Source organism: Geotrypetes seraphini, chromosome 3 (genome assembly GCF_902459505.1).
Source record: "Geotrypetes seraphini chromosome 3, aGeoSer1.1, whole genome shotgun sequence".
Classification (NCBI taxonomy): domain Eukaryota; kingdom Metazoa; phylum Chordata; class Amphibia; order Gymnophiona; family Dermophiidae; genus Geotrypetes; species Geotrypetes seraphini.
The window spans coordinates 260,138,969-260,165,204 of NC_047086.1; the positions used below are offsets into that span (position 1 = coordinate 260,138,969).

Consider the following 26,236-nt stretch of genomic DNA (forward strand, 5'->3'; position numbering starts at 1 on the left):
TTTAGGGTGTTGTTAGTCACGTTGGTTACTGGGATTAAAATAGAGATGTATTTTAGAATAGTATTTTAGGTTTAACTTTTGTAATAGGTGACCTAGGGATGAGATATATATGTTAAACAAGGTGGGAGAAAGAGGGGAACCTTGAGGAACCCCCGAAGGGTTTTTCCAAGAGTTAGAGTATTTCCCGTCGTAGTCCTCTTGATAAGATCGTTTGGTTAGATCTTATCAAGTAGTCTACGATGGGAAATACTCTAACAATTGAAAAATAAATTACCATATTTTTCGCTCCATAAGACGCACCTAAGAAAAAGACGCACCCACCTCTAGAGGAGGAAAACCCAAGAAAAAAAATTCTGAACTAAATGGTGTGCCCTGTACCCTGTCCCTCCTCTGGTGGTCTAGTGGTAGGCCGGGACAGGGTACAGGGCACATCTAGTGGTAGGCAGCCCCAAGCCAGCCTGCTGCCAGCTAGCCAGCCCCAGGCCAGCCCCAGGCCAGCTCCCGTACCTTTTAAAATTTTTCCAAAAGCTCCAGCCAGCTTCGCTCCCTCCCTGCCTGCCGCACCAGCCTTTGTACTTCCGGGCTCATTTCCCCAGCAGCGAAACAAATCAGCAGCGCATCCATCAGGAGCAAGCTTTACGCTCTCCTGCTCAGCCTTGCACTGCTTTCCGAATGGCTGCCGTAGGTTCTCGCGAAATCCTCGAGAACTTACGGCAGCCATTCGGAAAGCAGCATGGGGCCGAGCAGGAGAGCATAAAGCTTGCTCCTGACAGCTGCGCTGCTGATTTGTTTCTTTGTTTCACTGCTGGGGAAATGAGCTGGCTGGACACTGGACCACTAGGTAAAACAGAAGCGAAGGCAGGTGGGCAGGCAGACCAAGGGAGGGTTAAAGGGGGGGAGGTAAAAAGGTGGTGCGGCGACAGGCAGGTTTTTACAATGGTACCGGGGGAGGGTAACAAAATTTGTACCTTCGCTTCATAAGACGCACTAAGATTTCCACCCACTTTTGGGTGGAAAAAAAGTGCGTCCTATGGAGCGTAAAATAGGGTAAGTACATATTCACCCACCCACCCTTCCTGGATGTGTATAATCAACGTGGAAAACTAGTAATCAGTCTTTACAAAATTTTGTCAATGGATCCCAAACCTCCTTGAATTTCTTATGATGTCCCAATTGTATCGCACTCATATGTTCAGATTTATGTTTAGCACAAGGATTCCCACCAAAAACTAGTTTAACCTGTCCCAATTTTTCAAAATAAGTTGTATGGCAACTCCCATCATGTTAAAAGGTAGTCTATTGTTATGTGGAGTTATTGGACTCTTGGCCCTCAATAACATATCAAACAGCACTACGTCATATGTCAATGCCAAAGGAACTTCCAGTATTCTAATAATTTGACCCCAAATAGATTGCTAAAAGTTAAGTATCAAGGGACAAAAAAAGAGCAGCTGATCCATTGTCCCTATATCGAGATGACAGTGCCAGCATCTATTTGACTTAGAACTATCTAATTTTTGTAATTAACAGAGGTCCAAAAACTTCTATGCAACAGAAAAAACCATGTTTGTCTCATAGATGCCGACACTGTACATCTCATCCTCCAAGTCCAAATCTGTGGCCATTGAGTAGCAGAAAGCTGCTTTATCTCAATGCTCCAAATGTATTTTAGGCTCGTTTTAGGTCTTTATTCAAATATTAATTATAACCACTTGACAGCCTGATGCCCTTGCAAATCTGTCTGGAAACATAGGCCCGGCAAGCTATACTGATTTTCTAAGTTGCGCTAACCAGGTAACCCTTTCTGAATGGCCTGTTTCAATTGCAAATAAACAGATAGAGGAACCAGTTCAAAAAATACTTTCCACTTTCAACGGTGCTCAGAATCCAAGATGGAATGTAAGAACTCAGAGTGGGGGATTAACCCCTACCAGAACTCTTGTGGTATCTATCATTGCACCATGACTGCTGTGAAAAGTTGTTTTGAAACATTGAATAAAATAAGTGATACTTTGTAACTTGCACACTTTCAAATTGCTTATAATGTATGAATGGTTCAAAGGTTAAGTAACTTAGCTGAAGATTGCTGCTAGCGTTAGTTTGGCTGGGTCCTGACGCGTTTCGCCTTACTGGCTTCCTCAGAGAACCCACATACAATCTTGCATATTGTTATTTATCCTAAGAAAGACAGAAAAGTATGGTACATGTAAAAATGGGTATAAAAAACTAAAATTCATACCAAACTCTCGGCGCAGGAGGCAATGTACCTGGTTTGAAATCAGTCAAATTTTCTTTTCCTGTCACATGAGCGCTCAACTGAGCACCCGATATTTATGCTTGAGAAGAGATGTCAATCAACTAGTGGAGAAACGCCCACCACTCCACTTCTTTATTCAGTCCCAAAGGAGTCACTGTCTGCCAGTGAAAGATGGTGCAAAGCAGTCATGGTGCAATGATAGATACCACAAGAGTTCTGGTAGGGGTTAATCCCCCACTCTGAGTTCTTACATTCCATCTTGGATTCTGAGCACCGTTGAAAGTGGAAAGTATTTTTTGAACTGGTTCCTCTATCTGTTTATTTGTGATTCCGTTTTTTGGAACTAGGCTTTTTTGACCTAACCCAGTCGTTTATATTGGGATTCTGTTTCAATTGCAACCATTTATAAGCTTGAGACTCTGATATGCCGATTGATTGTTTCAGTTGTAATAAATTTAGCATTTTCTTGTTTGAGATCACATCATCTAAAGCACAGTTCTTCAACTGCTGGTCGGTCCGCAGAAAATTCCTGCCGGTCCGCGCAGGACCGGCGAGATTAACTTCTTCAATTTCCTGCCGGTCCGCGCAGGACCGGCAAGATCGAGGAGCGCAGGGCTGGAGATAGAATGGGGAGCCTCCGACTGTGCTTTCTTCCCTCCCAGCGGCTCTCCTTACAAGTGCAGCGATTCAGGAAGGAAGCCTTGGAGCTTTTGCTGATGCAACTTCTGCTTTCCTCAGAGGCGGTGCGACCCAACAAAGGACCCGAGGCTGCCTTACTGAATCGCAGCGCTGGCAAGTAAGGAGAGTTGCTGGGAGGAGAGAAAGCTGCTGGGCATGGTGAAAAAAAAAAAAGGGACAGCTGCTACTGGACCTAAAGAGGGAGAAGGAGAGATGCTGCTGGGAGGGGGGAGGGAAAGTAGTCTGGGAAGCTGCTGGGTAAGGGGGAAAAAGGGACAGCTGCTACTGGACCTGGAGAGGGAGAAGGAGAGATGCTGCTGGGAGGGGAGGAGGGAAAGGAGTCTGGGAAGCTGCTGGGCAAGGGGGGAAAAGGGACAGCTGCTACTGGACCTGGAGGGAGGGAGAAGGAGAGATGCTGCTGGGAGGGGAGGAGGGAAAGGAAAAGGAAGAGAGTTACTGCTGGACAGGGGGAGGAGGGAAGGGAGAAGAAAAAAGGAACGAAACAGCTTGCAGGGAGATTAGAGGAGGGGAAGGGGAGAGATAGAAATGAGATGGGAAGGGAGGGTCAGCAGAGAAATTGAGAGGGACAAAGATGCTAGATCTGGTGTAGGAGAGATAAAAATGAAGAGAGCAGTGAAGCTGGAGTGAATCATGTAAAAAGGAGAGAGGGGCATAGAAAGAAGACAAATACCATATGGAAGGGGGAGAAGTCAGACAGTAGATGGAAGGGGCAGATGCTAGATTGAAGAGACAGAGAGGGCAGACGCTGGAAGGAAGAGAGTGAAAAGAAGATGAAAGCAGAAACCAGAGACAACAAAAGGTAGAAACAAATAATTTTATTTCTATTTTGTGATTAGAATATATCAGATTTGAAATATATATCCTGCTAGAGACATAACTGGGGACTGCAGTATTCTGTTAGCATGATATTTCTATGAACTTGGCTTGTTCAGTTTTCTTGATAGTAGAGGGGATATATGTGAAGGGGAGGGGAGACAGGGGTTTTGTTGGTCCGTGCTCTGTATATTTGTATTTATAAAATCACAATTGTTCAGAATATTGTTTCTTTTTATACTTTAATAAAATACATTCAATATAAAATCATAATTGCGGCTTGTGCAGATGGGATCAGATGGTTTGCGGGGACCGAGCTTACGGAAATGGAGCGTAAATGGGGTTTTTTAATTTTAGTCCTATTAATTTGCCAGTCCACAAAATAATTCTTTTATTTCTGCCAGTCCACAGGTGTAAAAAGGTTGAAGAACACTGATCTAAAGTACGTATGCCTGCCTGCAGTCAATATTTCCAGAGGATTTTAGATTCGCCGATTTGTATCTTGGAGTTTAACCACAGAGATTGGCACGTGGATTGTTGTATTGGAGTAGGTGTTAAATTATTAATAAATTTTAATTTAATGTATTCCAGTGAAAAAAAGAATACTATTGTCCTTATATATTCTAGGCAGTTTGATACTCAAAATATGACTCAGATGTAATGGAGACAAGAGATGACTCTCTAATATCAGCCAGTCGGTAGATTCTCCTTGAGTTCAGGAAGGATCCAATACATACCCTGACGCAATATGAAGGCTTGATGATACCTATGAAAATTTGGAAAATTTACACACACACACACCCCCCACCGCTGATTATGATTTTTGCAAAGATACTAAGGCTATTCTAGCAGTTTTACCCAGCAAAATAAATTTTGTAAGAATCCCATTCAATTTTTTATAAAAGGACCCTTGGAAATAAACTGGCAACATACTAATGTGCTAGTAAACTACAGGCAACATCATCATTTTGATGGTTTGGACTCTCCCCCACCAAGAAAGATGTAATGGGTTCCAATATTCACACATTTCTTTGACTTTCAATAATAAGGATTTTTCATTTACTGTCATTGTATCTTCCAATGTTCTTTGAATCATGATATCCAAATATTTTATACCCTCTTCCTTCCATAGGAATGGGAAGGGGTCGAATAAACATTTTACACAATGCACATTTAATGGAAGAACTTCTGATTTGCTCCAATTTATTTTATAACCAGAGAATTTGCCAAATTGATCAATCAATTTTAGTAAATGCGGAATGGTAGATTTAGGATTCTTCAAATGAAGCAAAATATCATCTGCATAGGCCAAAACCTTATAATTTTGACCTGCATATGGAATTCCCTGTATCTCCCTTGCCTGCTCAATGGCCAACAGCAAGGGTTCCAAAACAATATAAAAAAGCAAAGGAGATAAGGGACATCTTTGTCTAACTCCCCTCTCCAGATGAAAACGCTCTGAGAATGAAAGATTAGGTTTCTTACCTCTGCTAATCTTCCTTCTTGTAGATATCCTCTGGAGCCTGAACTATCAGGTAATGCATCCATTCCAGCCTTAGCTGCAGAACTTAAAAATAACGCCAACCCCTTCTGCGATGTCACCTGTGCGGCCACTCCCCTTGAAGTTCAGTAAGTAGCAAAGCCTGGAGGATCTAATACAAACATGAAACGCAAGAAAAAGAGAGGGGGGTGCAGGACTCGCCACTACAAATCAATGCTGCTCATGATAACCAAATACTTAATCAACAACCGCCAATAAAAGGCTAAGTTTGGATAATAAGAAATTGAAACATTGGCGGAGCAAACCTAAGATGGCGTCGCAAGGAAAGACTTTTTTCTTAATTTTACCCGATGGTAAAAAGGAAATCTAAGATCCGGGTTTTCCCGGAGGTGCCTGTTTCTACTACTGGGCCGATGGACGCCTTCGTGGAACGTGGCTCTCGAGTTGAACAACCAGAGTGATCTTCGGCTGGAGGTGGCTCGTGGGCGGATCCTCTTTTGAAGGCACCAGCTTATCTTCGGAGGAGCGGAGCCCACCAAGTCCCCCAGGAGCTGCGGAGATTTCAGAGGCTAGACCAGCCCTGGGCGTTTCCTCTCTGCCTCAGCAGAGTGGGTCTCCTGATCCTGTGCAGGGGCAGGAAGATTGTTCAAAAAGTCAGGTGGAGGAAATGGAGCAAACCCGTGAAGAGGAACTGGTTCGTGTTTCAACAATTGCTGCAGCTCAAGGTACTTTCTCTATTATGGGTCCTAGAATGGAGAGTGCCCCCTTCCAAAGACCTAAGGTCATCAATATGGAGACGATTTGGGAGGCAATTTCCAGCCTACAACTTTCCCTGGGTAATCAAATTCAACAGTTATCTACTACTTGCATGGCGATGCTCTCTGAGCACACAGAAATTAAGAACAAATTATCTACTGTGGAGAAAATGGCAGAATGTGAGACTAGATTGAAAAATTTGGAACTGCAAGCTTCAATTTGGGTTAAAGATAGTGGGAATTTGCACTTTAAGAATGAAATGTTGGAGAATGTAACTAAAAGATGTAATCTTAGGATTATAAATTTCCCAAAAGTTTTTCCTATTTCAGCACAAGATATGTTAAAGCAATATTTGAATGAGATTTTGAAAGTACCAGAGGTTTCATATCCACCCCTCTCTAAAATTTACTATTTGCCTGGGAAAATAAAATCCCATGTTACTAATCAGCAGAATTTGTCTGCAGATAGCCTTGACCTAACTAATTTACTAGAGAGATCTGATAGTGAAGCCCAAGCTCCAGCTACTCTTTTGGTACAATTTGCCATTGATTCCGATAGGGAACGGTTACTTAAATTGTTCTTTAAATATAGAGACGTTTCTTTTATGGCATATAAAGTAAGAATGTATTCTGATGTATGTAAACCTACCCAGAAAAGAAGAAAGCAATTTCTTCTTTTGAGACCCCAGGTACTACGGTTAGGAGCAACCTTCATTTTACGATATCCATATAAATGTGTAATGGTATATAAAGGTAATAGATATGTATTTTATGAGCCGCAGCAATTATTTAAATTTATTTCCACACAGTCTATACCTTTTTCATGAGTATTGTACTCCAGTTAATCTGCTCAATTGAATTTACTCGGGGACTATCAAGTGCCATCTTTATTTTCCTAATGTTATTTTTGATAGTAAAGTTTATTCAGTCATGTTATAGCTCCGTCCCTCTTATTGTGGACTAACTAACTTTGGAATGTATCATTTTATCTGTAATTATTATGCAGGAATGTTTTGTTTTTTGCTAATTAGCGATATTTCTGTTTCCATGGTAATTTTCCTTATGACTTGTTTTATTGTTATATGATGAAAAAACAATAAAGAATTAAAAGAGAAAAAAGAAATTGAAACATTTCACACCTGCAAACCTGAGGAACAGGTCACTAAAGAAGAACCAGCCTAAAGAGCAGAAGGGGCACCATCCCAGGACCTCTAAAACCCCATAAGCTTAAATAAAAGGACAAGCGGAGAAATGTTAGCGAGGCTGGTCAAAGAGAGAAAGCCAACTTACCAGTTACTGGCAGGCAACCTGCGAATTGGACAAAACAGATGGGCAGGAGTTCAGGCTCCAGCGGAGATCTACAAGAAGGAAGATTAGCAGAGGTAAGAAACCTAATCTTTCATTCTTGTACAATTTCTCTGAAGCCTGAACTATCGGGACGTATCAAAGCAGTCCCAAATCTCAGGGGGGACCCAATGAGCCCGCCACCAGAACAGAAGAGCCAAAGGCCACAATACCCATTGCTGCCATATCAAGCCAATAAAACCCGCAAAAAACAATATGAAGGGAACCCACATGGCCACCTGACAAATCTCAGGCGAGATCACTTGAGAGTTAGCCCATGAGGAAGCCCTTCCTCCGGGAGAGTGAGCCCTCACGCCAAGGGGAGGCTACTTCCCCGCCGTCACATGGGTCACGAAAATGCCCGCATGCAACTAACGCGAGAAGGTAGCCTCGGAAGCAGGCCGATTCTAGCATGCGGGGCCCACCAGGATAAACAGATGGTCCGACAGATGGAAGTCATTAGTAGCCTCAAGGCATCACAAAAGGAGACACCGCACCTCCAGAGACCGCAAAACACGGGTCTTAGACTTGGAATCCAACAGGACAAAAGTGGGTAGCCAAACTACCTGGGAGATGTGGACTGCTGACCCCACGTGCAGAAGAAAATAAGACACGGTCCTCAAAATAATTGCAGACTCTGCAACTCATTAGATTTTTCCACTATGCAACCTTCACAAACCCACAAGGGAGGTCACCATCTCGATTTAGTATCCTTAACAACGAGTCCAAAACAAGACTCCTTTGGCTCGGCCCAAAACTAGACCAACTACCCACCTCCATCCCACTACCCTCTGGCTCCACTCTGCAGCTTGAGTTCTCGAGCAATGTCTTGGGCGTCATCATTGATTCCACATTGTCCTTCAATGACCACCTCCAATCCTTGGTAAAAAAAATGCTTTTTCAGCCTTCACATGCTGAGGAAAGTTAGATCCTGCTTCCATCAAAAACATTTTACCCTCCTTGTCCAATCCATCATCCTTTCCAGATTGGACTATTGCAACTCTATCTGCTTAAGCCTAAGAAAAATCTTCACAGACTTTAGCGGATTCATAATGCCGCAGCCAAGCTCATCTTTATGAAAAGTAAATTTGACCATGTCTCCCCGCTCCTGTCCAAGCTTCACTGGCTTCCGATAATCACCAGGGTCCACCTTAAATGCACCTGTTAAGCTTTCAAAATCCTACACGGTATCCTCCCTCCCTTTATCCCTCTTTCTTGAAATTCTTCAAACCCTAATACCACCAGACTCTCCCACAAATTAAAACTATCCTTCCCCTCGCTAAAAGGCATTTCCCATACAGGAAAGCTAGGGACTTCCCTCCCCTTCAAAATCACTGAGCTCTGGAACAACCTTACCTCCCCTCTTCGGAACTTGAGCTCTCTCCAAGTTTTCCACAAACATCTGAAAACCTGGCTTTTCTAAAAAATGTAAGCTTCTCTCCAACTTTGATATCCCAAGTCCTCAAAAAACTCTTCATATCTGGCATCCCAAGTCCTCTAAATATTCTTCATACTTTGACCTCTAACCCTTTTTGTAGTTCCCTCCTATTTCATCTACTGTAAACCGCGCCGAGCTCTACGAATGTGGAGATGATGCGGTATACAAACCTAAGGATTAGATTAGATTAAATCTGATTTTCTATTCACAATTAAGCTCAAGGAGGTAAATGGTCACAAATCTCTTGGTCTCATTTACTATTTCTCCTTAGACTGGAATAAGCAATCACATTTAAGTCAGTCACAGCAAAAACAATTAATTTTATTTAGGAAAATACCAAACCCAATTGATTATTTTTCAAAAGTAAACAACTTTGATTTTCCATTAAATTGGAAAAATAATTGCAATACAATCTTAGATGAAATTGCTCCCAAGCACACAATAGACACTCACATGACTCTAAAAAGTGGTATGACACTCAATTGCTAAAGATGAAACGATCAGTAAGACGTCTTGAGAGAAAATGGTTGAAATCAAAATTAATTGCAGATAAAACAAAATGGACGCAGGAAATTAGACCCTACAAATTAACGATAAGAGAAAAACAAAAAGCATACTATACAGCCAAAGTAGGTATTATAAGCACTAATGTCAAAAAACTATTTCAATTAGTTAATTCAGCATTTAATGTTACCAAAAAGAAGCAATCCTCTTGGTTACCCCTTCCCTCCTCGGACGAACTAGCTAACTTTTTTAGCTCCAAGGTATTATTCTTGAGATCTTCTTACCCATCTTGTTCTTTGAACTTAACCTCGGTTAAAGTTCATGCTGATTTGTGCTGGTCCATCTTTGAAAAGCTGGACTGGCATAATTTTATTAAGCTTTTCCAAAGATATGTGTATTCTTATTTTTGGTTAGATCCCTGTCCCCCAGACCTAATGTGGCCGCTCCTGCACATTTTAAATTGAAATTATTTAAATGGATAACTGACTCTTTAGATGCAGGAAACTTTCTGTCAGAAGATGGCAATATAATTATCACTCTGATTATTCATGGTTTAAGGGATTTATGGAAACGAGATCCTACCAAGTTAGAATTCAGACTCAACTCTCTTCTAGCTGGAAAAATCCATGCGGCATGTCCCAAGGATCCCCATTATCACCTACATTATTTAATGTTTACCTTTCATCTCTAGGCCTGTGCCTAAGCAATTTGGATAAGATTGTTCAGTTACGCCGATGATATTACTATAATACCATGTAATGCGGCTCTATGTCAGATTACTACTCAAATTGAGACTGTAATGGAAAGGATGAATTCTTGGATGCAACAAGTCAAACTTAAGCTCAACTCTGATAAAACAAAGTTCTTTATAGCATCACCCATCAATATCTCTCATGAACTTTCTATTAACCTACACTCAAAATCTTATATAATTCATTTGATTAAAATATTAGAAATTGAATTAGATCAACATCTCACTATGAAAACTCAGATTGTCTGTAGTATGTAAAAGTTATTTTACATTGTGGAGATTACGAACAATCAGACTTTATTTTGAATTTTTTGCCTTTAAATTATTGGTCCAATCACTACTATTGAGTCTCCTAGACTATTGTAATATTGTTTATTTATCAATCACCAAGAAAGAATTATCTAGATTATCACTGATACAGAATACAGCAGTTAGACTGATCTATGGACTGAAGAAATATGACCACATTACGTTATTTTACTGCAAATTGCACTGGTTACCTGTGGAGGCTCAAGTATTGTTTAAGTTGGGCTGTTTCTGTTATAAGGCTTTATATGGTGCAGCCCCCTACTTACCTGGTTAACAGTTTCTCTAGCTACGCACAAATATAGCAGAAAAACCCATGCCTTATTCAATTTCCCTCCTGCAAAGGTTTGTAAAAGCAAGAAATTTCTTAATCGCTCTCTAGCATCTCAGGCAGCTTCCCTTGAAAAAGAATTTTGATCCTTACTGCTTACAGCTGTTTCCTATAAACACTTTAGAAAACAGCTAAAGACCTATCTTTTTTCTAAATATTTGACTACCTGATTCATTCATTTTTAATAATGTTTTGTGTTTATAATTTTTGTAAACCGCATAGAAATTTTTGGTAACATGGTCTATAAGCACAATGTTATGTTATGTTCTACTTGACTTTTTTGTTGCTTTGGTTCTCACAATAAAATGTGCATCCATAAAAGTCATTTTATAGACTACCCGAGAGAAGAACTGAGTGCAATAATAAAAGGACCTCGCACAGTATCAGTCTAAGGTAGCCATTAAGATTTAATAGCATCATAAAAGATCTTGTGTACAGCTTTATTCTCACTCTATATCACACGGCAATGCTCTTATTTGTAAATCAGCCTGCAGAGTATGTTTGGTTTTGTTTCAGCCTTACAAAGATACAAAAGATCATTCAAAACAAGGCCTCTCTCTGGGCTCAGTGTGGCACGGTGGTTAAAGCTACAGCCCCAGCACCCTGAGAATGTAGGTTTAAACCAACGCTGCTCCTTGTGACCCTGTGGAACTCACTTAATCCCTCCCATTGCCCCAGGTACATTAGATAGATTGTGAGCCCACTGGGACAGACAGGGAAAATACTTGAGTACCTGAATAAATTCATGTAAACCATTCTGAATTCCCCTGGAAGAAGGGTATAGAAAATTGAATGAATAAATAAATAAAATTATCTGAAGATAAACTTTGCCAGTCCAATATGATCTTGAAAAGGGACTCTCCAAATTAGCTACTTCTGGATTTTAAATAGGCAGAGTATTTTACATTGAAAAGAAAGGGAACGTTTAACTAAAATGGATTATGAATTTTTAAATGATGGTTGGGTGTTTGCGCTCTTTCAAATGCACTGCAGCCCTATCAGCCTCTACCAATGACCTGATCACACAAGTAATGGCATTACCAGAGCATATCACACACAAAAAAATACATGAAGTTTTTATTGGTCTTTAAGTAAACACAAGACTGAATGTAGGACAGAAACTTTGAGCCACCACATCAATTTTATTACAGACACTTTTGAGCATTTGAAGGACTCTGCAAATAATGACAATATATTAAACCTAATGGGGGTATTTATCTTCTCACTTCGGTTAAAAGTGCCTATTTTTAAAGCCCATTTACAATTTCAGTAAAACTGGTGAATATTAGAGCAGGGGATAATCCTTGAAACAATAAGTAGCAGCAAATATTGATGCATACATTTACACCTGATATAAAATGTGCATATGCATGCCTGTTTTTTTCAAATAAAATAAATACTTACATACTGCAACTCCACCTCTACCAAGACTCAGACCTAGAATGCCACTATGTGAATATCATGAACGCAGGCACACGCTGTGTAGATATTTTAATGCACAAATGCAATCAGTTTTATAAAATCCTTTCTCTGCATATAAGGGCTTCTTTTATCAAGGTGCGCTATGGGGGTTAGCGCGTCGGACATTTCATCACGCGCTAACCCCCGCGGCACACCAAAAAACTAACGCCTTGTCAATGGAGGCATTAGCAGGATCAACCCCTGCAGATATCTGTCTAGCAGCAGACTTCCACCTAACAAGTCTGTGTCTTCTCCCAGGCAGAGGTCCCAGACTAGTAGAAACCTCTGGGCACAATGCCTCAAACTTTGAATGTACAAGAAAAAAAACTAAAAATTAAAAAAAACAAACAAACTGCAGAGAAGAACAGAAAGACACTCTCTCAACTTGCTTGCAAAAGGAAAAACTGAGGAAGCATGGGCCAGCCGACTGGGAAGGAAGCAGAGTTGACAGATGAACGACATCCTTTTGCAGTCAACTTGCAGGTTCAGTTAGATAATCCTAGCGTTCAGGACTACTAGACACATTGCACTAAATAGAAAATATAGGATTTGTCAATTGATTTACAAAGAAGCTATCTGTATACAAAACTAGCTTTTATGACTACAGAATGGCTGTGTCCTACCCAAAGAAAAACAGGAAATGTATTAAATGCAAACTACATATTTCAAATAAGGAATACAAATAGCTCTGTTAAGGTTCACTAAAACCTATATATAGGAGTTGTACTAGATCAATGATTAGACAAATGCAAATGATTCAGGATACTGCAGCTAGGTTTGTTTTCTCTGCCAGTAAGTATGAGCATGTCTCCCTTGGTCTCATTGTATTGGCTGCTGGTGGAAACTCACATTAGGTTTAAATTATTGATGTTCAAGATCTATCATGCAGGGGCTCAGCAATATTTGATTCAACTGGTTATATTTTCCTTTTAAAACATAAAGATCTAACTGTAGAGAGATTACACAATGTTAAATTTTCCATCAGTAAAAGGTATAAAATATATAAAAAAGAAACAAACAGTTCACTTTCAATAAGGTTTTCTATGGAATAACATTCCAATAGAAGTGAAACAAATAAATAATTATTTCACATATAGAAAAATGATTAAACTATTCTATTTGAAGAATTTTTTAAATATAGGAAGTTATGAATTGTCATTTCATTGCTGGATATTATTCTTTTTTAATATTTGCTATTTGCATCAACCCTTGTTTATTAGCCAGCCTCTTAATTTTGTGATCAGGTTTACTGTGAAAGTGAACTAAATTGTATTGTAAAAGACAGCTTATTCTTCCCTACTACAGTGGCAAAATTCAAGGCCTTTCAAACCAAAATCTTCTCTCAAAGGACACTATTAAATCCTCTGAAATGCAGATGCTCAACAGAGATGAGAAAGTTGTGCTCCCCTGTGGTCTTTCTAATGGAAGCTTATTCAAGGCTTATGACCCTCACCATATATACAGAGGAAGGAACCTGATCAAGTTATCCAAGGAATAGATACGAGCTATATACAAAGCTACTCTCCACACAGCTAGGCACGCTGGTTAATCAGACATTAGGCTTGTTTGGAGCACAGCATCCAATACACAAGTAGCCCTTTTGTTGACATCAATGAGGTAAACAAGAAAACTCCTGAGTACTAAAAATGAGAGAATGTTTCAAAGAAAGGAAACACTATTCTCTCTCCCTGCTGGACATTTATATGTGTAAACTGGAAGCCAAAAGGAACGTGAGAAAATAGATGGGCCAACCCCCTCATTCTCCACAACAAACATTCAGAATGTGATATTGGCCACTGCAGAAGGCAGGGCCTTTTTCAGAATATTTTGTCCTTTAGCAGCTGCTATCAATAAAAGGGGCTCTCAACTGAGTCTTCTAACCATAAAACCCAACTGGCTAAGGGTGTATCAAGGACTAGGCTGAGCACCTCTTGCATAACAAGCATCCCTAGTTTAGGGGCTCCCTGAACTTGTCCTGCTTCTTTCCCCCAACCAGTCAAGATTTCAGAATAGCTACAATTAATATGTATGAGATAAATCGGTATAGGCTAGATGCTCAGTATATGCTATTTTAAGCCCAAACATGACAAGTTTTTTTTAAGCAGTTCATCTTGAGCTCTAGAAGTAAACTTTGGTGCTAAGCGATCTTTTATTAAAAGGTATTTGTGTCCTAACAACAGTATTTAACTTTGCCCCAGATGTAGGCATTTGAAGACTGAAACATGTGGGCATCAAATATAACATCTAATTCACATCATTAGCAGAGGCTGCTCTTCCAATTAAGATGTAAACATCTACAAACTGTGGTTGGTTTGTGTTGCAGTTTCTGCTTTTTTTGGACTTGAGATTTACTGCAACTGTTTGTGCAATTTTCTACTGGTGTAGTCTTTCTATGCATATAAGGTTCTTGAAACCATTGTGCTAGCAAAAAATGCATATATTTGCTGTTTTCCTTAAATGTATTTTACAAATGGCTCTGCACTTGGAAGAACCTTTTGTAAAATTCTGGGGCAATTATGAATGTCCTGACCTGAATGTCCAGTTACTATCTCTAAGTTCTAGTCAAAATGGAACTTCAAACCTTCCAAAGAAGAAATCATCACCACCCTTTCTCCAATTTTTATTCTTGGACTCACAGCTTAAAAAAAAAATTGTGCATCAACAAAGATAATAAAAACCACAACTTTCATTGTGGACAAACACATGGCTCAGAAAACAGAAAGTGAATTATTGCTTCTTTCCCCAGAATCTTTCTTATTTAAAAATATTTAAATTTTTTTGGCTTAACACAAAAAATAAGCCCATGTTTATTTGAAGAAAAAAACCAAACCTCAAATTAATTTCCTAACTTGCTTTGCTGTTAAATTTGCAGCACCAGGCCTGCAGCAGAGATATTGTCTCCTCCACCAGCAGTCTGGAAGACTTCAGTACATACCAACACCGGAGCGATACAAATCTTATAGTCACTCTCCTCCCAGCAAGATACCGGGCTGCTCTCTTTGAAAGGGATCCTCTGGCTGCCTAGTTCACGGCTGACGGAGAAGGAATCATCCATAATTAGCTTGGCTTTGCTAGTGTCGATCTGCATGGAACCGCAGACATGCCGATTTGCTGTCAAAGAAGCCTTGGCTGTGGCAGACATGGTATTTTTCCACATGGAGCCCTTGGTGACTATGATTGCCTGAAAGGCCAGGGTGTGTATGTGGAGGCGGGTGAGCCTGCGCTGTCCCTTTTTCAGTTCCTGGGAGTTGATCAGGTGGTAGAGTTCTCTCATTTGATCAAGAATAGAGGCTACCCTAGGATAAGGGTCTGAAAGGACGGTGATGTTGCCTCCCTTGAACAAACTCAGCAAGTTTGGCAGCTCTTGTTCATTCATACCCAAAGAGTCAGAGTAGGGAATAATATAATGGAGGAGGTCTTTCATCAGATTCTCCTCTACGAAAGATGCCATCTCAAAGTGTGTCCCTGTGCTTCTGCTAATGGTCATCATCAGATTCTGGAGTGTTTTAAGTCTTGCTTCACGCTGACCTTGAAAACAACAAAATCATAAAAACAATCATTAACAAGGACTTTAGAAGCTCATGTTTGACATTATCCTGGGATAATGTATGCTGCCTTTATAAAGGTATTATAGCTCTCAAAGAATCCGGTTTTCTTCAGGATCAATCTGGCTACTATAATTCTATACTACATAATGGTAAGCTTTGGTGGGGTGGGATGGGGTGGAGGAGGGAATAGAATTTCAAGCTTAATCTGGACTGTACCGCGGGTTATTTAAATGCATATAAAGCAGGTCAAAGATCAATGTCTTTCCAGACTATCGTTCAAATTCTATAAACACGCTTCAAGTTGTGCCTGTCCAATTTGCATGCCCAACTTAATTTAATGAGTCAATTAGCGCTGATAATTGACTTATTAGTGTTAATTGGTTTTAATTTAAGTTTTATGTTTTTTTTATTGGTATTTGATGAATCGCTTATTCAGTTTTACTCAAAATTACTTGTGAAATTATGGAATAAGGGGCACTGCACCCAATTATAGGCGTGAGGTTTTATAACCATTTCTGTTGGTGCAAATGGTCACCACTAAAGTTAGACATGGCTCCCAGGCATAAGCGCTATTCTATGAATGGTGCTTAGGCACCATTTATAGAATAGTGCTTGGGAAGGTTTTTTTTGGTGCTGATTGTCTAGGTCAGTGTTTTTCAACCTTTTTTGGGCAAAGGCACACTTGTTTCATGAAAAAAATCACGAGGCACACCACCATTAGAAAATGTTAAAAAATTTAACTCTGTGCCTATATTGACTATATATAAAGTAATTCTCTTGAATAGGAATCAAATAAACACAAATAAAGTATTTTATAATTACTTTATTATGAAATATTAAGTAAACAGAATAGTGAAAAATTATAAAATACTTTATTCAGTGCGAAACCTGGGCCTATTTGGCTGAACACAAAGCTGATATTCTGGCTGGAATCGAAGAAAGACACACACGTAGCTCTTCGTCAACAGCTCTCAGTCTCTCTCTGTATTTGGTTTTTATAGCATACAAAAATAGACAAATATACCCTCCATCCTTTTTATTAAACCACAATAGCAGTTTTTAGCGCAGGGAGCTGCGCTGAATGCCCAGCGCTGCTCTTGACGCTCATAGGCTCCCTGCGCTAAAAACCACTATTGCGGTTTAGTAAAAGGTGACCATATTGTAAAATATAGACAGCAGATATAAATTCAGAACTGTGCATAGTAAGTGAAGGGAAGTTTTCATCTCTGGGAATTTACCCAGTTAACTATTAAGTTATTTGGGCAAATTCCTTTGAAAACTGTGGTAATACTGCCTCCAATTTGCTAAATTTAAAATAAAATCATTTTTCCTACCTTGTCTGGTGATTTCTGGTTGCACTTTCTTCTTCTGACTGTGCATCCAATCTTTCTTCCCTTCTATCAGCCTGTATGTTTTCTCTCCTCCACACCTCATTCCCTCCCCCAACTTTTTCTTCCTCTCTCCCTGACCTTTCTTTCTTTTTTTCTGTTTCTCTTCTTTCCTTCTGTTTCCCTGCCTGCCCCCTTTCTTTCTTTCTCCCTGCCATTCCCCAAGCCACTGCCGCTGCCATCGGGGAACAGGACCCACCAATGGATAACAGGCCCCAAAGCCGACGCCGACGCATGCTCTCCCTGACGTCAATTCTGCAATCGGAGAGGAAGTTCTGCCCAGCCAGGCAGCGATTGGCTGGCCCGAACTTCCTCTCCGACTGCAGAATTGACGTCGGGGAGAAGAAGACTTATCGGCTCGATAGATTAGATCGCCAAGACAAAGTGAGTCCTGGGTGATCGACTCACTTTGCCTTGGCGAGCTACTGGCGCCCCTGCCTCGGGCCCCCTGTCAGCTCCGGGCCCCTGGTAGTACTGCCCTGATGGCGGCCCTGCGGAACACCAGGCAACATCTCTAGGTGAAATATATAGAATTCAGTCCTATATGTATTATTGGGCACCAGGCTGAGCATTCATTAGTGGTCACTGAATGTCAGATTATGGTCACGTTCCATAACCTGGGACACAGTGTGATGTGCTGTGATGCAGTATAGAAGATCAGTTATGGCCTCACACCCAAGAAAGACTACAACCAGTCTCTGCACAACACAACCTGCATGCAAAAATGGAGCATGAGTAAGAGGGGTGGGAGAGTGGAAGAAAGATAAGATGCTGGACTCTGAGATTAATATTACCAATATACTTTTTTTTTTTTTTTAAATTAGAGAAAAATGCAGTTAGGGATAATGGACATTTCCTATTCACTGGAGAGAATGCTATGCATCTTATTAGGCCAATATCAAGTTTACTATGAATCTTAATAAGTAACAATTATTTTCACAGCTTGAAAAACTAAATAATTACCAACTTTATTACTCCCACCAGATCCTGACTATCCTGTCAGCACATTCAATGCACTCAATAAAAGCTTACCATGTAAGAACTGCTGTCAATGTGTCATTAAATGAACAGCCTTATAAATCAGCTGGGTTGCTGCTGTGCCTGTCACATGAAATTTATTTATCTTGTTTCACCATTTTTAAGTTACAGAAAAATATAAAAACAAAATCAGGGAAGAAATGTTCATTCCTTGCGTCACTAATATACTAAACTAAACTAAACCTTAAGTTTGTATACTGCATCATCTCCATAAAGATAGAGCTCGGCATAGTTTACAGGTAATTCAATAAATGAGGGAAGGACATAATAAGAAATTAGAGGTTATGAAGAGGATAGATAGCTTTACATTTTAAATAGATAGCTTTACATTTTAAATAGATAGCTTTACATTTTGGAGAAAAGTCAGCTTTTCAGATGCTTTCGGAATAATTGGAATGAGCCTAGGTTCCGAAGCGGGGCAGTGAGGTTATTCCAAAGCTCAGTGAATTTGAAGAAAAGGGATTTCCCTAATTTGCCTGCATACATGACGCCTTTTAATGAGGGGAGACAGTTTAAGTTTGTGGGCGGATCTGGTAGTGTCAGGTCTCGAAGAATTCCAGAATAGTGGAATTAGGGGAGGAAGAATGCCATGTAGGATCTTGACTATTAGGCAGGTATATTTAAAGTGAATCCTAGAAATCACCGGAAGCCAGTGAAGTTTTGACAGAAGCGGGGAAACATGATCGAATTTGCTTTTTGCGAAGATCAACCTAGCCGCAGTGTTCTGGATCGGCTGAAGTCTTTGAAGATATTTCTTGGCAGTGGCGTACCTAGGGGGGGGGCGGGGGGGGCGGGCCGCCCCGGGTACCAGCCCTAAGGGGGTGTTCCCGGCCTTGCCGTTCAGTCCCCCGCCACCCCCGAAGGACCGCTCGCCCCCCTGGCCTCCCCGCACCACCTATGAACAGCCGCAGCAGGATCGCGAAGTCAGCGTCAGCATCCCTGCGCTGCTTCCTACGACGCGATCCCGCCCCTCCTCTGACGTCAGAGGAGGGGCGGGACCGTGGCGCAGGAAGCAGCAGGGATCGCTGACGCTGACTTCGCTATCCTGCTGCGGCTGTTCATAGGTGGTGCGGGGAGGCCAGGGGGGCGAGCGGTCCTTCGGGGGTGGCGGGGGACTGAACGGCAAGGCCGGGAACACCCCCTTAGGGCTGGTACCCGACGCTGACTTCGCGATCCTGCTGCGGCTGTTCATAGGTGGTGCGGGGAGGCCAGGGGGGCGAGCGGTCCTTCGGGGTGGGTCGGGGCATCAGGCCTTCAGGGTGGGGCGGGCGGGCAGGCAAGCAGGCTTTCAAGGGGGAGGGGGTGACAGGCAGGCAGGCAGGCCTTCAAGGGGGGACAGGCCTTCGGGGGGGGGTGCAGACATTCAAGGGGTGCAGGCCTTCAAGGGGGGCAGGCAGGCCTTCAGGGGGGTGCAGACCTTCGGGGGGGGGGGTGTAGGCCTTTGGGGGGGTGCAGACCTTCAAGGGGGTGCAGGCCTTCAAGGGGGGAAAGGCAGGCAGGCCTTCAAGGGGGGGACAGGCCTACAAGGGGGGGGGGACAGGCCTACAAGGGGGGGGACAGGCCTACAAGTAGGGGGACAGGCCTTCAAGGGGGGGTGCAGGCCTTCAAGGGGGGGTGCAGGCCTTCAAGGGGGGTGCAGGCCTTCAAGGGGGAGACAGGCCTTCAAGGGGGGGAAAGACAGGCAGGCAGGCCTTAAAGGGGGGACAGGCCTACAAGGGGGTGGGACAGGCCTTCAAGGGGGGGACAGGCCTTCGGGGGGGGGCAGACCTTCAAGGGAGTGCAGGCCTTCGGGGGGGGGTGCAGTCCTTCAGGGGTGGGGTTTAGGCCTTCAGAGGGGGACAGACCTTCGGGTGGGAGGTAAAGTCCTTCGGGGGGTGCAGGTCTTCAGGGGTGGGGTGTAGCCCTTCGGAGGGGGGACAGACCTTCGGGGGAGGGGGGTCCTGGTGTAAAAGTACACAGAGGGAGAGAGGGAAGGGGGGGTTCAAAGATACATGCATATGCCAGACTTTGGGGGTTAGAAATAATGGGTCTAAAAACAGAGGAGTGGGAGAGAGATGGTGCATAATGGGATTTAGGGAGGGAAGGAACAGAAAGGGAGAGAACTTGGAAACAGGGGATGGTGTGGAGGGGGGATAGAGATACTGGATAGGAGGATAGTTGGGAACAGAAAGGGAGAGATGGTGGATCCTGGGGTGGTGGGGAGTTGAGAAAAGGTGAATCTGTGGATGGAGACAAAAAAAAGGAAAGATGCCAGATCTCCGGGAGAGGGAAGGGAAACGGAAGGGGAGAACAGAGATGGCAGACGGATGGTTAGCACGGAGAAAGGAGACCCTGGCAAGCAAGACAACAAGAGCCTGGGACCAACAAGATTTGAATATTGATCAGAGAACAAAAGGTAGAAAAAATAATTTTATTTTCTGTTTTGTGATTACAATATGTTAGATTTGAAAAGTGTACATGAGACAGCTTGAAATGGGAACTTTTCTATTTTTGTGAATGGCAAGGCTGAGTTCAGTTAAAATATATGCTTTATAAGAAAATATAATAATGTGTTTTATAAAGTTTATAAGCATTGCTGGCATACTCGGTGAGGTGTTCCTAGTGTTGGTGGTGGTGGTAGCATGTCAGTGTGTTGAGAGGAAGAGGTAGTCTGGGAAATTCTGCTGAGCAAACTCTGGGCCCATTTCCACCCCCAGTTAGTCCACTCCACTCAACTGGTTCACACACTGAGTGGGTCTTTGGGTGTTATTTCTGGGTAGTTGTTTTAGAATCTCTTCCAGTGGTTTGTCAGTATCTCCTTCTGGTCCAAGGAAGGAAACTTTGTCAACCTTAGCATTGACCTTCAGAATATGTTTGTAACAGCGCTGCTTGTGTGGCATTAGGCTATGTAGTAATCGAAAGAAAAAAACAGACCTTTGCACATTTTTGCACTATATGGTGGGTGTATGAGGAGATTCATTTCCTGCACAGTTAAGTCCATTTTTTCTACTGAATAATAGTATAGGTACAATGAAAGTAAATAGCAAAAATGTTTGAGTAGATAATTAAGGAAATCTTTTTCATATTGCTTGCTTATGGACTGGGAAAAAAGACTGTTCAAGCAAATGTCTCCAGAACTGCTTTAATGGAAAAATGTGATTTTTTTTTTTTAAGTACTTTGTGAAATTTATTGTTGTTGTGAAATTTATTGTTATACTTTGTTTAAACTTAAAAAGCGGTGTCATTAACAGTGAATCTAATCGAAAAATCGATTCAACAGGGTGAATCGGATCGAATGAAATATTTTTCTCTGAATCGGGCAGCACTATTGGCTACCATGAGAATGGGCTACTGGGCATGATGGACCATTGGTGTGACCCAGTTAGGCTATTCTTATGTTATGTTCTCATCTGTAGGGGCCTTTGTTTTCACTTCTTATTTTAATGTATTTTTTTCCTGGGAACTTATCAGTGTTTTTTTATAATGGGAACAAAAATGGAAGAGAATTAATGTGTGTGGAATGGGGGGGGGTAACTAATTTCTTCAGCTAAATAATTCAATCCACTTCAAACAGACATAGGAGAACTCACGCACCATTCACACACCCTCCAACCAAAAACGTCAAAAGAAAAAAACTGTTCGACAACCTCCTAGCCATTCGAGCTGCAACACTTGACCCCCAACTCTACAACCTATTGACCTCGACCACAAACTACAAAACCTTAAAAAAAGAAATAAAAACCCTTCTATTAAAAAAACACATAAAACCAAACTAACATAATCAGAACTGTCCCAAGCATCACCTGCAACTACTCCATATGTACTTCTGATGTCATGACAATTCAGACATAATTTATGTTATGTTATGTTTGGAATAATGGTTACATAAATGAGGTTCAATAAAAGAAAATTTTCTGTGGGAGCATTTGTTGGAACTTCTGTTATCCTGATTTCTTCTATCTGTGGGCTTTCTTTAGCTAACCTACTTATCTGGGGCTTTCCACTTCTGCAGCTGCCCTTTTCACGGTCCACTTTGCGCTTGCACTCTCTGGGGAGGGGGGGTTGGGTCTGGGCTTGGTGGGGTAGGTGTGTCTGGTAGTTTTGTCTGGGTGGTGGCTGGGTGTTTCTTGGGTGCTTGTTGTGCGGATTGGTGTGTCTGGTGAGCGGTCTGGGTGTTGTTGCTTGTGGGGATTTTTTTCATTATAAAATATGGCTGAGGGTCTAGTCCGGCTTATTATTCTTGTGGGTTCTGGGGTGGGATTTGTTTGCTTGCCCCAAGTTTTGGCCTTTTGTTGTGTATTGCTATGCCTCTCATTGGCAATTTTCTCTTGGGAGAGGCTTGTTCATGCTTGTTGTTGCTGTTACTCTCATTCTGTGTTCTTTTTGATAATGTATAAGTTTCTGTACAGACCATGGTTGCTTGTCTGGACCTTTTGCCATTCTCAATAAAAATACTTTGGAAAAAAAAAAAAAAAAAAAAAAGAAAATTTTCACTGCCTGTTTCTATTCTGACCATTTATTCCATTTCATGGTTATTGCAAAAAAAAAAAAAAAAAAAATTTTACATGAGGAGGGGGGGGGGGTGTCAAAAAATGATGGGCCCCGGGTGCCACATACCCTAGGTACGCCACTGTTTCTTGGTTAGATTTAGATAGCTGGAATTACAATAGTCCAGTCTGGAAAGAATGATTGATGTAAAAGGACAGCAAAATGTTGTTGGCGGAAGCAAGATCTCACTTTTCTCAACATGTGAAGACTAAAGAAACATTTTTTTACCAGAGAGTTAAGATGATCATTAAAGGAAAGTGTAGTCAATAATGATGCCCAAAACTTTGTTTGAGAATTTGATCTGCAGTGTGGGACCAGAAGGTAGTGGAATGAGCGTGGGTAACTGATCTAATTTTGGGCTAAGCCAGAGTAGTTTTGTTTTGGACTCATTCAGCTTCATTTGTACAGTGAGGGCATAGGATTGGAGTTTCGTTATGCAAGCTGTTATATTTTCGGTGAGGTTAGTGAGGTTCGAATCTATCTCGAGAAGGACAAGGATGTTATCTGCATATGTAAATAGAGTTTCAAAGGGAGATAGATGGAAGAGTTTCAAAGAAGACATATAAATGTTGAAAAGAATAGGGGATAGGGGCGATCCCTGGGAAACACCACATAGCGGTCTCCAAGGAGAAGACATGGTTCCATTCATGTTAACAGTGTAAGAGCGGGATCGTAAAAATTTCGAGAACCAATCTAAGACTGTGGAATCAATGCCTATCTCAGAAAGTTGGTAAATTAGGATATTGTGGTGGACAACATTAAAGGCCGCAGATAGGTTGAATTGTAGTAGGAGAGCAAACTTATTACAAGATTGAAGTTGTTGAATCTTTGAGATTAAGGAGGCCAGCAGGGATTCAGTGCTGAAATTGGGTCTGAAACCATACTGGCAAGGTAATAGAATGGAGAATCTCTCTAAGTAAGATGAGAGCTGAGTGGCTATAACAGACTCGCGCATTTTGGTCAGGAGAGGATATTTGCTATAAGACAATAACAGGAAGGGGAGGATGGGTCTAGATCAGCTTTTTTCAGTAGTGGGGTCAGGGCAATGTGTCCCATTTGTACGGAAAATAGGTCAGATAGTAAGGCTGAGTTGATAAGTCTGGTGAGAGATGAAATAGCCTGTGTGGGAATTTTCTCATATAGGTAGGAAGGGAACGGGTCTAGGGCACGTTTGCAGGATCTTAATTTGTGGCACAGTTTAGAGACCTGGGCTTCGGATACATGCTCAAAGACTGTCCAGGCTCTGTCTACTGGGATAGAATTAGTGTTGCTGGGCACCAGAGAATTGTAAGTGACTGCTGATGGAAAAGAGCTTCTTATAGTAGCAATCTTTTTGTTGAAGAATTTTTCTAGGTCATCCGCTGCTGGAGAGAAGGGGAGAATAGAGGAGTCATTTTTTTGAGGTTAAAGAGTGCCAGATGTTAAAACAATGTGCTGCTCTGGTTATTGGATCTGGTGATTTTGTCACTGTAGAAATTCTTCCTTGCTTTTTTTAGTACTGTATTGTAGAACTTGATACTAACAACTTGTTAAGTATATTCATGAAAGAGTATACAGTGGTCAGTGCTCAAAGTGAAGAGCCAGAATCACATCCAGTGATGTTCCTCATTCACCACACAAAATCACCAAACATGCTAATGTCTTCATTTAGTCAAACTGAATAAGAACAGCAACATTACTTCTTCCAGAAACCATCATTAAGGCTGGCTGGACCACTAGGTGTGCTAGGTGTCAGTTTAGGATAGCACCAAGGTAGCTAACAGACCCCTCGTGGACAGGTGTGGGGTCATCGGCATCTGCTTTTGCTCAAGACCCCATGCCAGACACAATGAGGCTTCTTTAAAACAGCAGATGATGGCCTTGTTGCAGCCTTGGAGGAAATAAAGAAGGGAAGTCAAGCTGCTGGACATTCCAGGAAAGTACAGAAGGGGAGATCCTAGACCTTTCATGTGATGGGGGGAGAGGAAAGAGGGAGCAGAGATAATATGCTAGACATCTTTGTTGGGGCATGGAGAAGATAGGGAAGGAGAGGGGCCAGAGTACAAAGAGGTAGGGCCTTAAACTATATCCTTGGTAGTGACACATAGCTGATAGTTCTTGTTTTCCATTTTTTATTTTATTTTTATTTCTATTTGTTAATTTTAAAGTGGCAATTGTTGTCAATTTTTTTTAAATTAACATCTGTTGCAGAGTATTAGGGAACATTTGTCACTGTTTCTGTGGTGTTGCAGTCTTGCTTCTTGGTAGTTCAGTTCAACTTTTGTCTACATACTGCTAATTTTAGTTTGTGATTACTTATTGCATACTGGGTGAGGGTGTATCTGTGTTCTGTATATATGAAAAGGACATAAGGCTAGATTCACTAAAGTCAGCAATCATTACTAAACCTGTTCTCACAGGTTTAGCGATGATCGCTGCTAACCGACCAAAATCACTAAATGGCCCATCACGTGTTTTTCCCCTCGATCACCCATTAACCGCATAGAACTGAGAGGCATTTTGCAGTATATAAATAAAGGCTTATGTTATAGATCACTCAGGGGTCAGATATCCTTGTGCTAACCCTGGCTAATATGCACTAAAAATGTTACAGCCATGAAACATGAGGGACAAGCAGACTGGAAAGTGAGTACTGGTCCGATGACAATACCCTGTCTTTTTAAAAGCAAACAGGACAGTCACTTTGATAATTCATGGTAGACTGCATAAAAATTACCAAGGTCAAAAGCCACAAATAGATCATTAAAGAGTTCTGTGATGGTACAAAAATTAGAAAACATCTAGTTTGCAGTGTCACACAAGGCATTGCAAGAGCTTTCTTCCTGTTTTATATTTGCTGACTAGCTAAAAATAACATAAAATGACAGCATAAAAATAGACTGAACTCAACCACAAATACTTCTAGACACTGTGTACTCCAAAGCCACAGCACCTAATTTCTTGTGGCAAGAGTTAAAAATTCTACAGCAATCATGTAGCCCCTGCACACACTGAAGAGAGCTAATTTTTCTGTTATTTATGAGTCTCATATTAGTATATGGTTACTCTATGTATCTAATACGCTTATATGCAGTATTTTATGAATATGCTTTTTGCTTAGATACAAAAAATAAGATCTCTAAGTAAACAATCTAAAGGAAAACTTTACTTCAGGTAACGAATTGGAAAACTCATTGTGTAAGAGTAACACATCCGATTATTGTGTATGCACTTTTAAAAAAATACTTATTTCAAACCAAGTGAATTTGTAATGATTCTGTCATATAAGCAAAGGATAACTTAGCTCCTAGGGTGTTAAAGGTCCAGATGGACCACGTTTCGTAAGCCTTTCTTAAGGAACCCACAGGAACATAAGAGTGCTTGAAAAATGTTCAATTAAAGGCAGTGTGTCTAATTTCAGCAGCTTGTACATGACAGCACGAAATGCTAAAATTAGACACACCGCCTTTGAATATTTTTCAAGCACTCTTATGCTCCTGTGGGTTCCTTGAGAAAGGCTTATGAAACATGGTCCCCATATACAGATATACTCAACTGTGCCATTTGTTCACAAACCTGGTTTAGAGGACATGCAG

At 41.4% G+C, this 26,236-nt stretch overlaps 2 protein-coding genes across 2 annotated transcripts in view; one reads left to right on the forward strand and one right to left on the reverse strand.

The window, feature by feature from the left end:
- The first annotated feature begins 4,259 nt into the window (after positions 1–4,259).
- LOC117356822 lies at positions 4,260–8,192 on the forward strand. Its single transcript, XM_033936558.1, has 2 exons — positions 4,260–4,316; positions 5,279–8,192. The coding sequence occupies exon 2, from the start codon at positions 5,938–5,940 to the stop codon at positions 6,850–6,852; it is 915 nt and encodes a 304-aa protein (XP_033792449.1). The 5' UTR covers positions 4,260–4,316; positions 5,279–5,937; the 3' UTR covers positions 6,853–8,192.
- A 3,556-nt stretch (positions 8,193–11,748) lies between these two features.
- Positions 11,749–26,236, reverse strand: part of LOC117356819 (ADP-dependent glucokinase-like) — a 108,138-nt gene continuing 93,650 nt past the window's right edge. The window contains exon 6 of the mRNA XM_033936549.1: positions 11,749–15,688. Within this exon, the coding sequence (XP_033792440.1) occupies positions 15,021–15,688 (668 nt within the window). The 3' untranslated portion in view covers positions 11,749–15,020. The remainder of the gene's footprint in view (positions 15,689–26,236) is intronic.

What these genes read in the sequence shown, in the direction of transcription:
- LOC117356822 (XM_033936558.1), top strand. Translation starts at nt 5,938, where the DNA reads ATGGAGCAAACCCGTGAAGAGGAACTGGTTCGTGTTTCAACAATTGCT.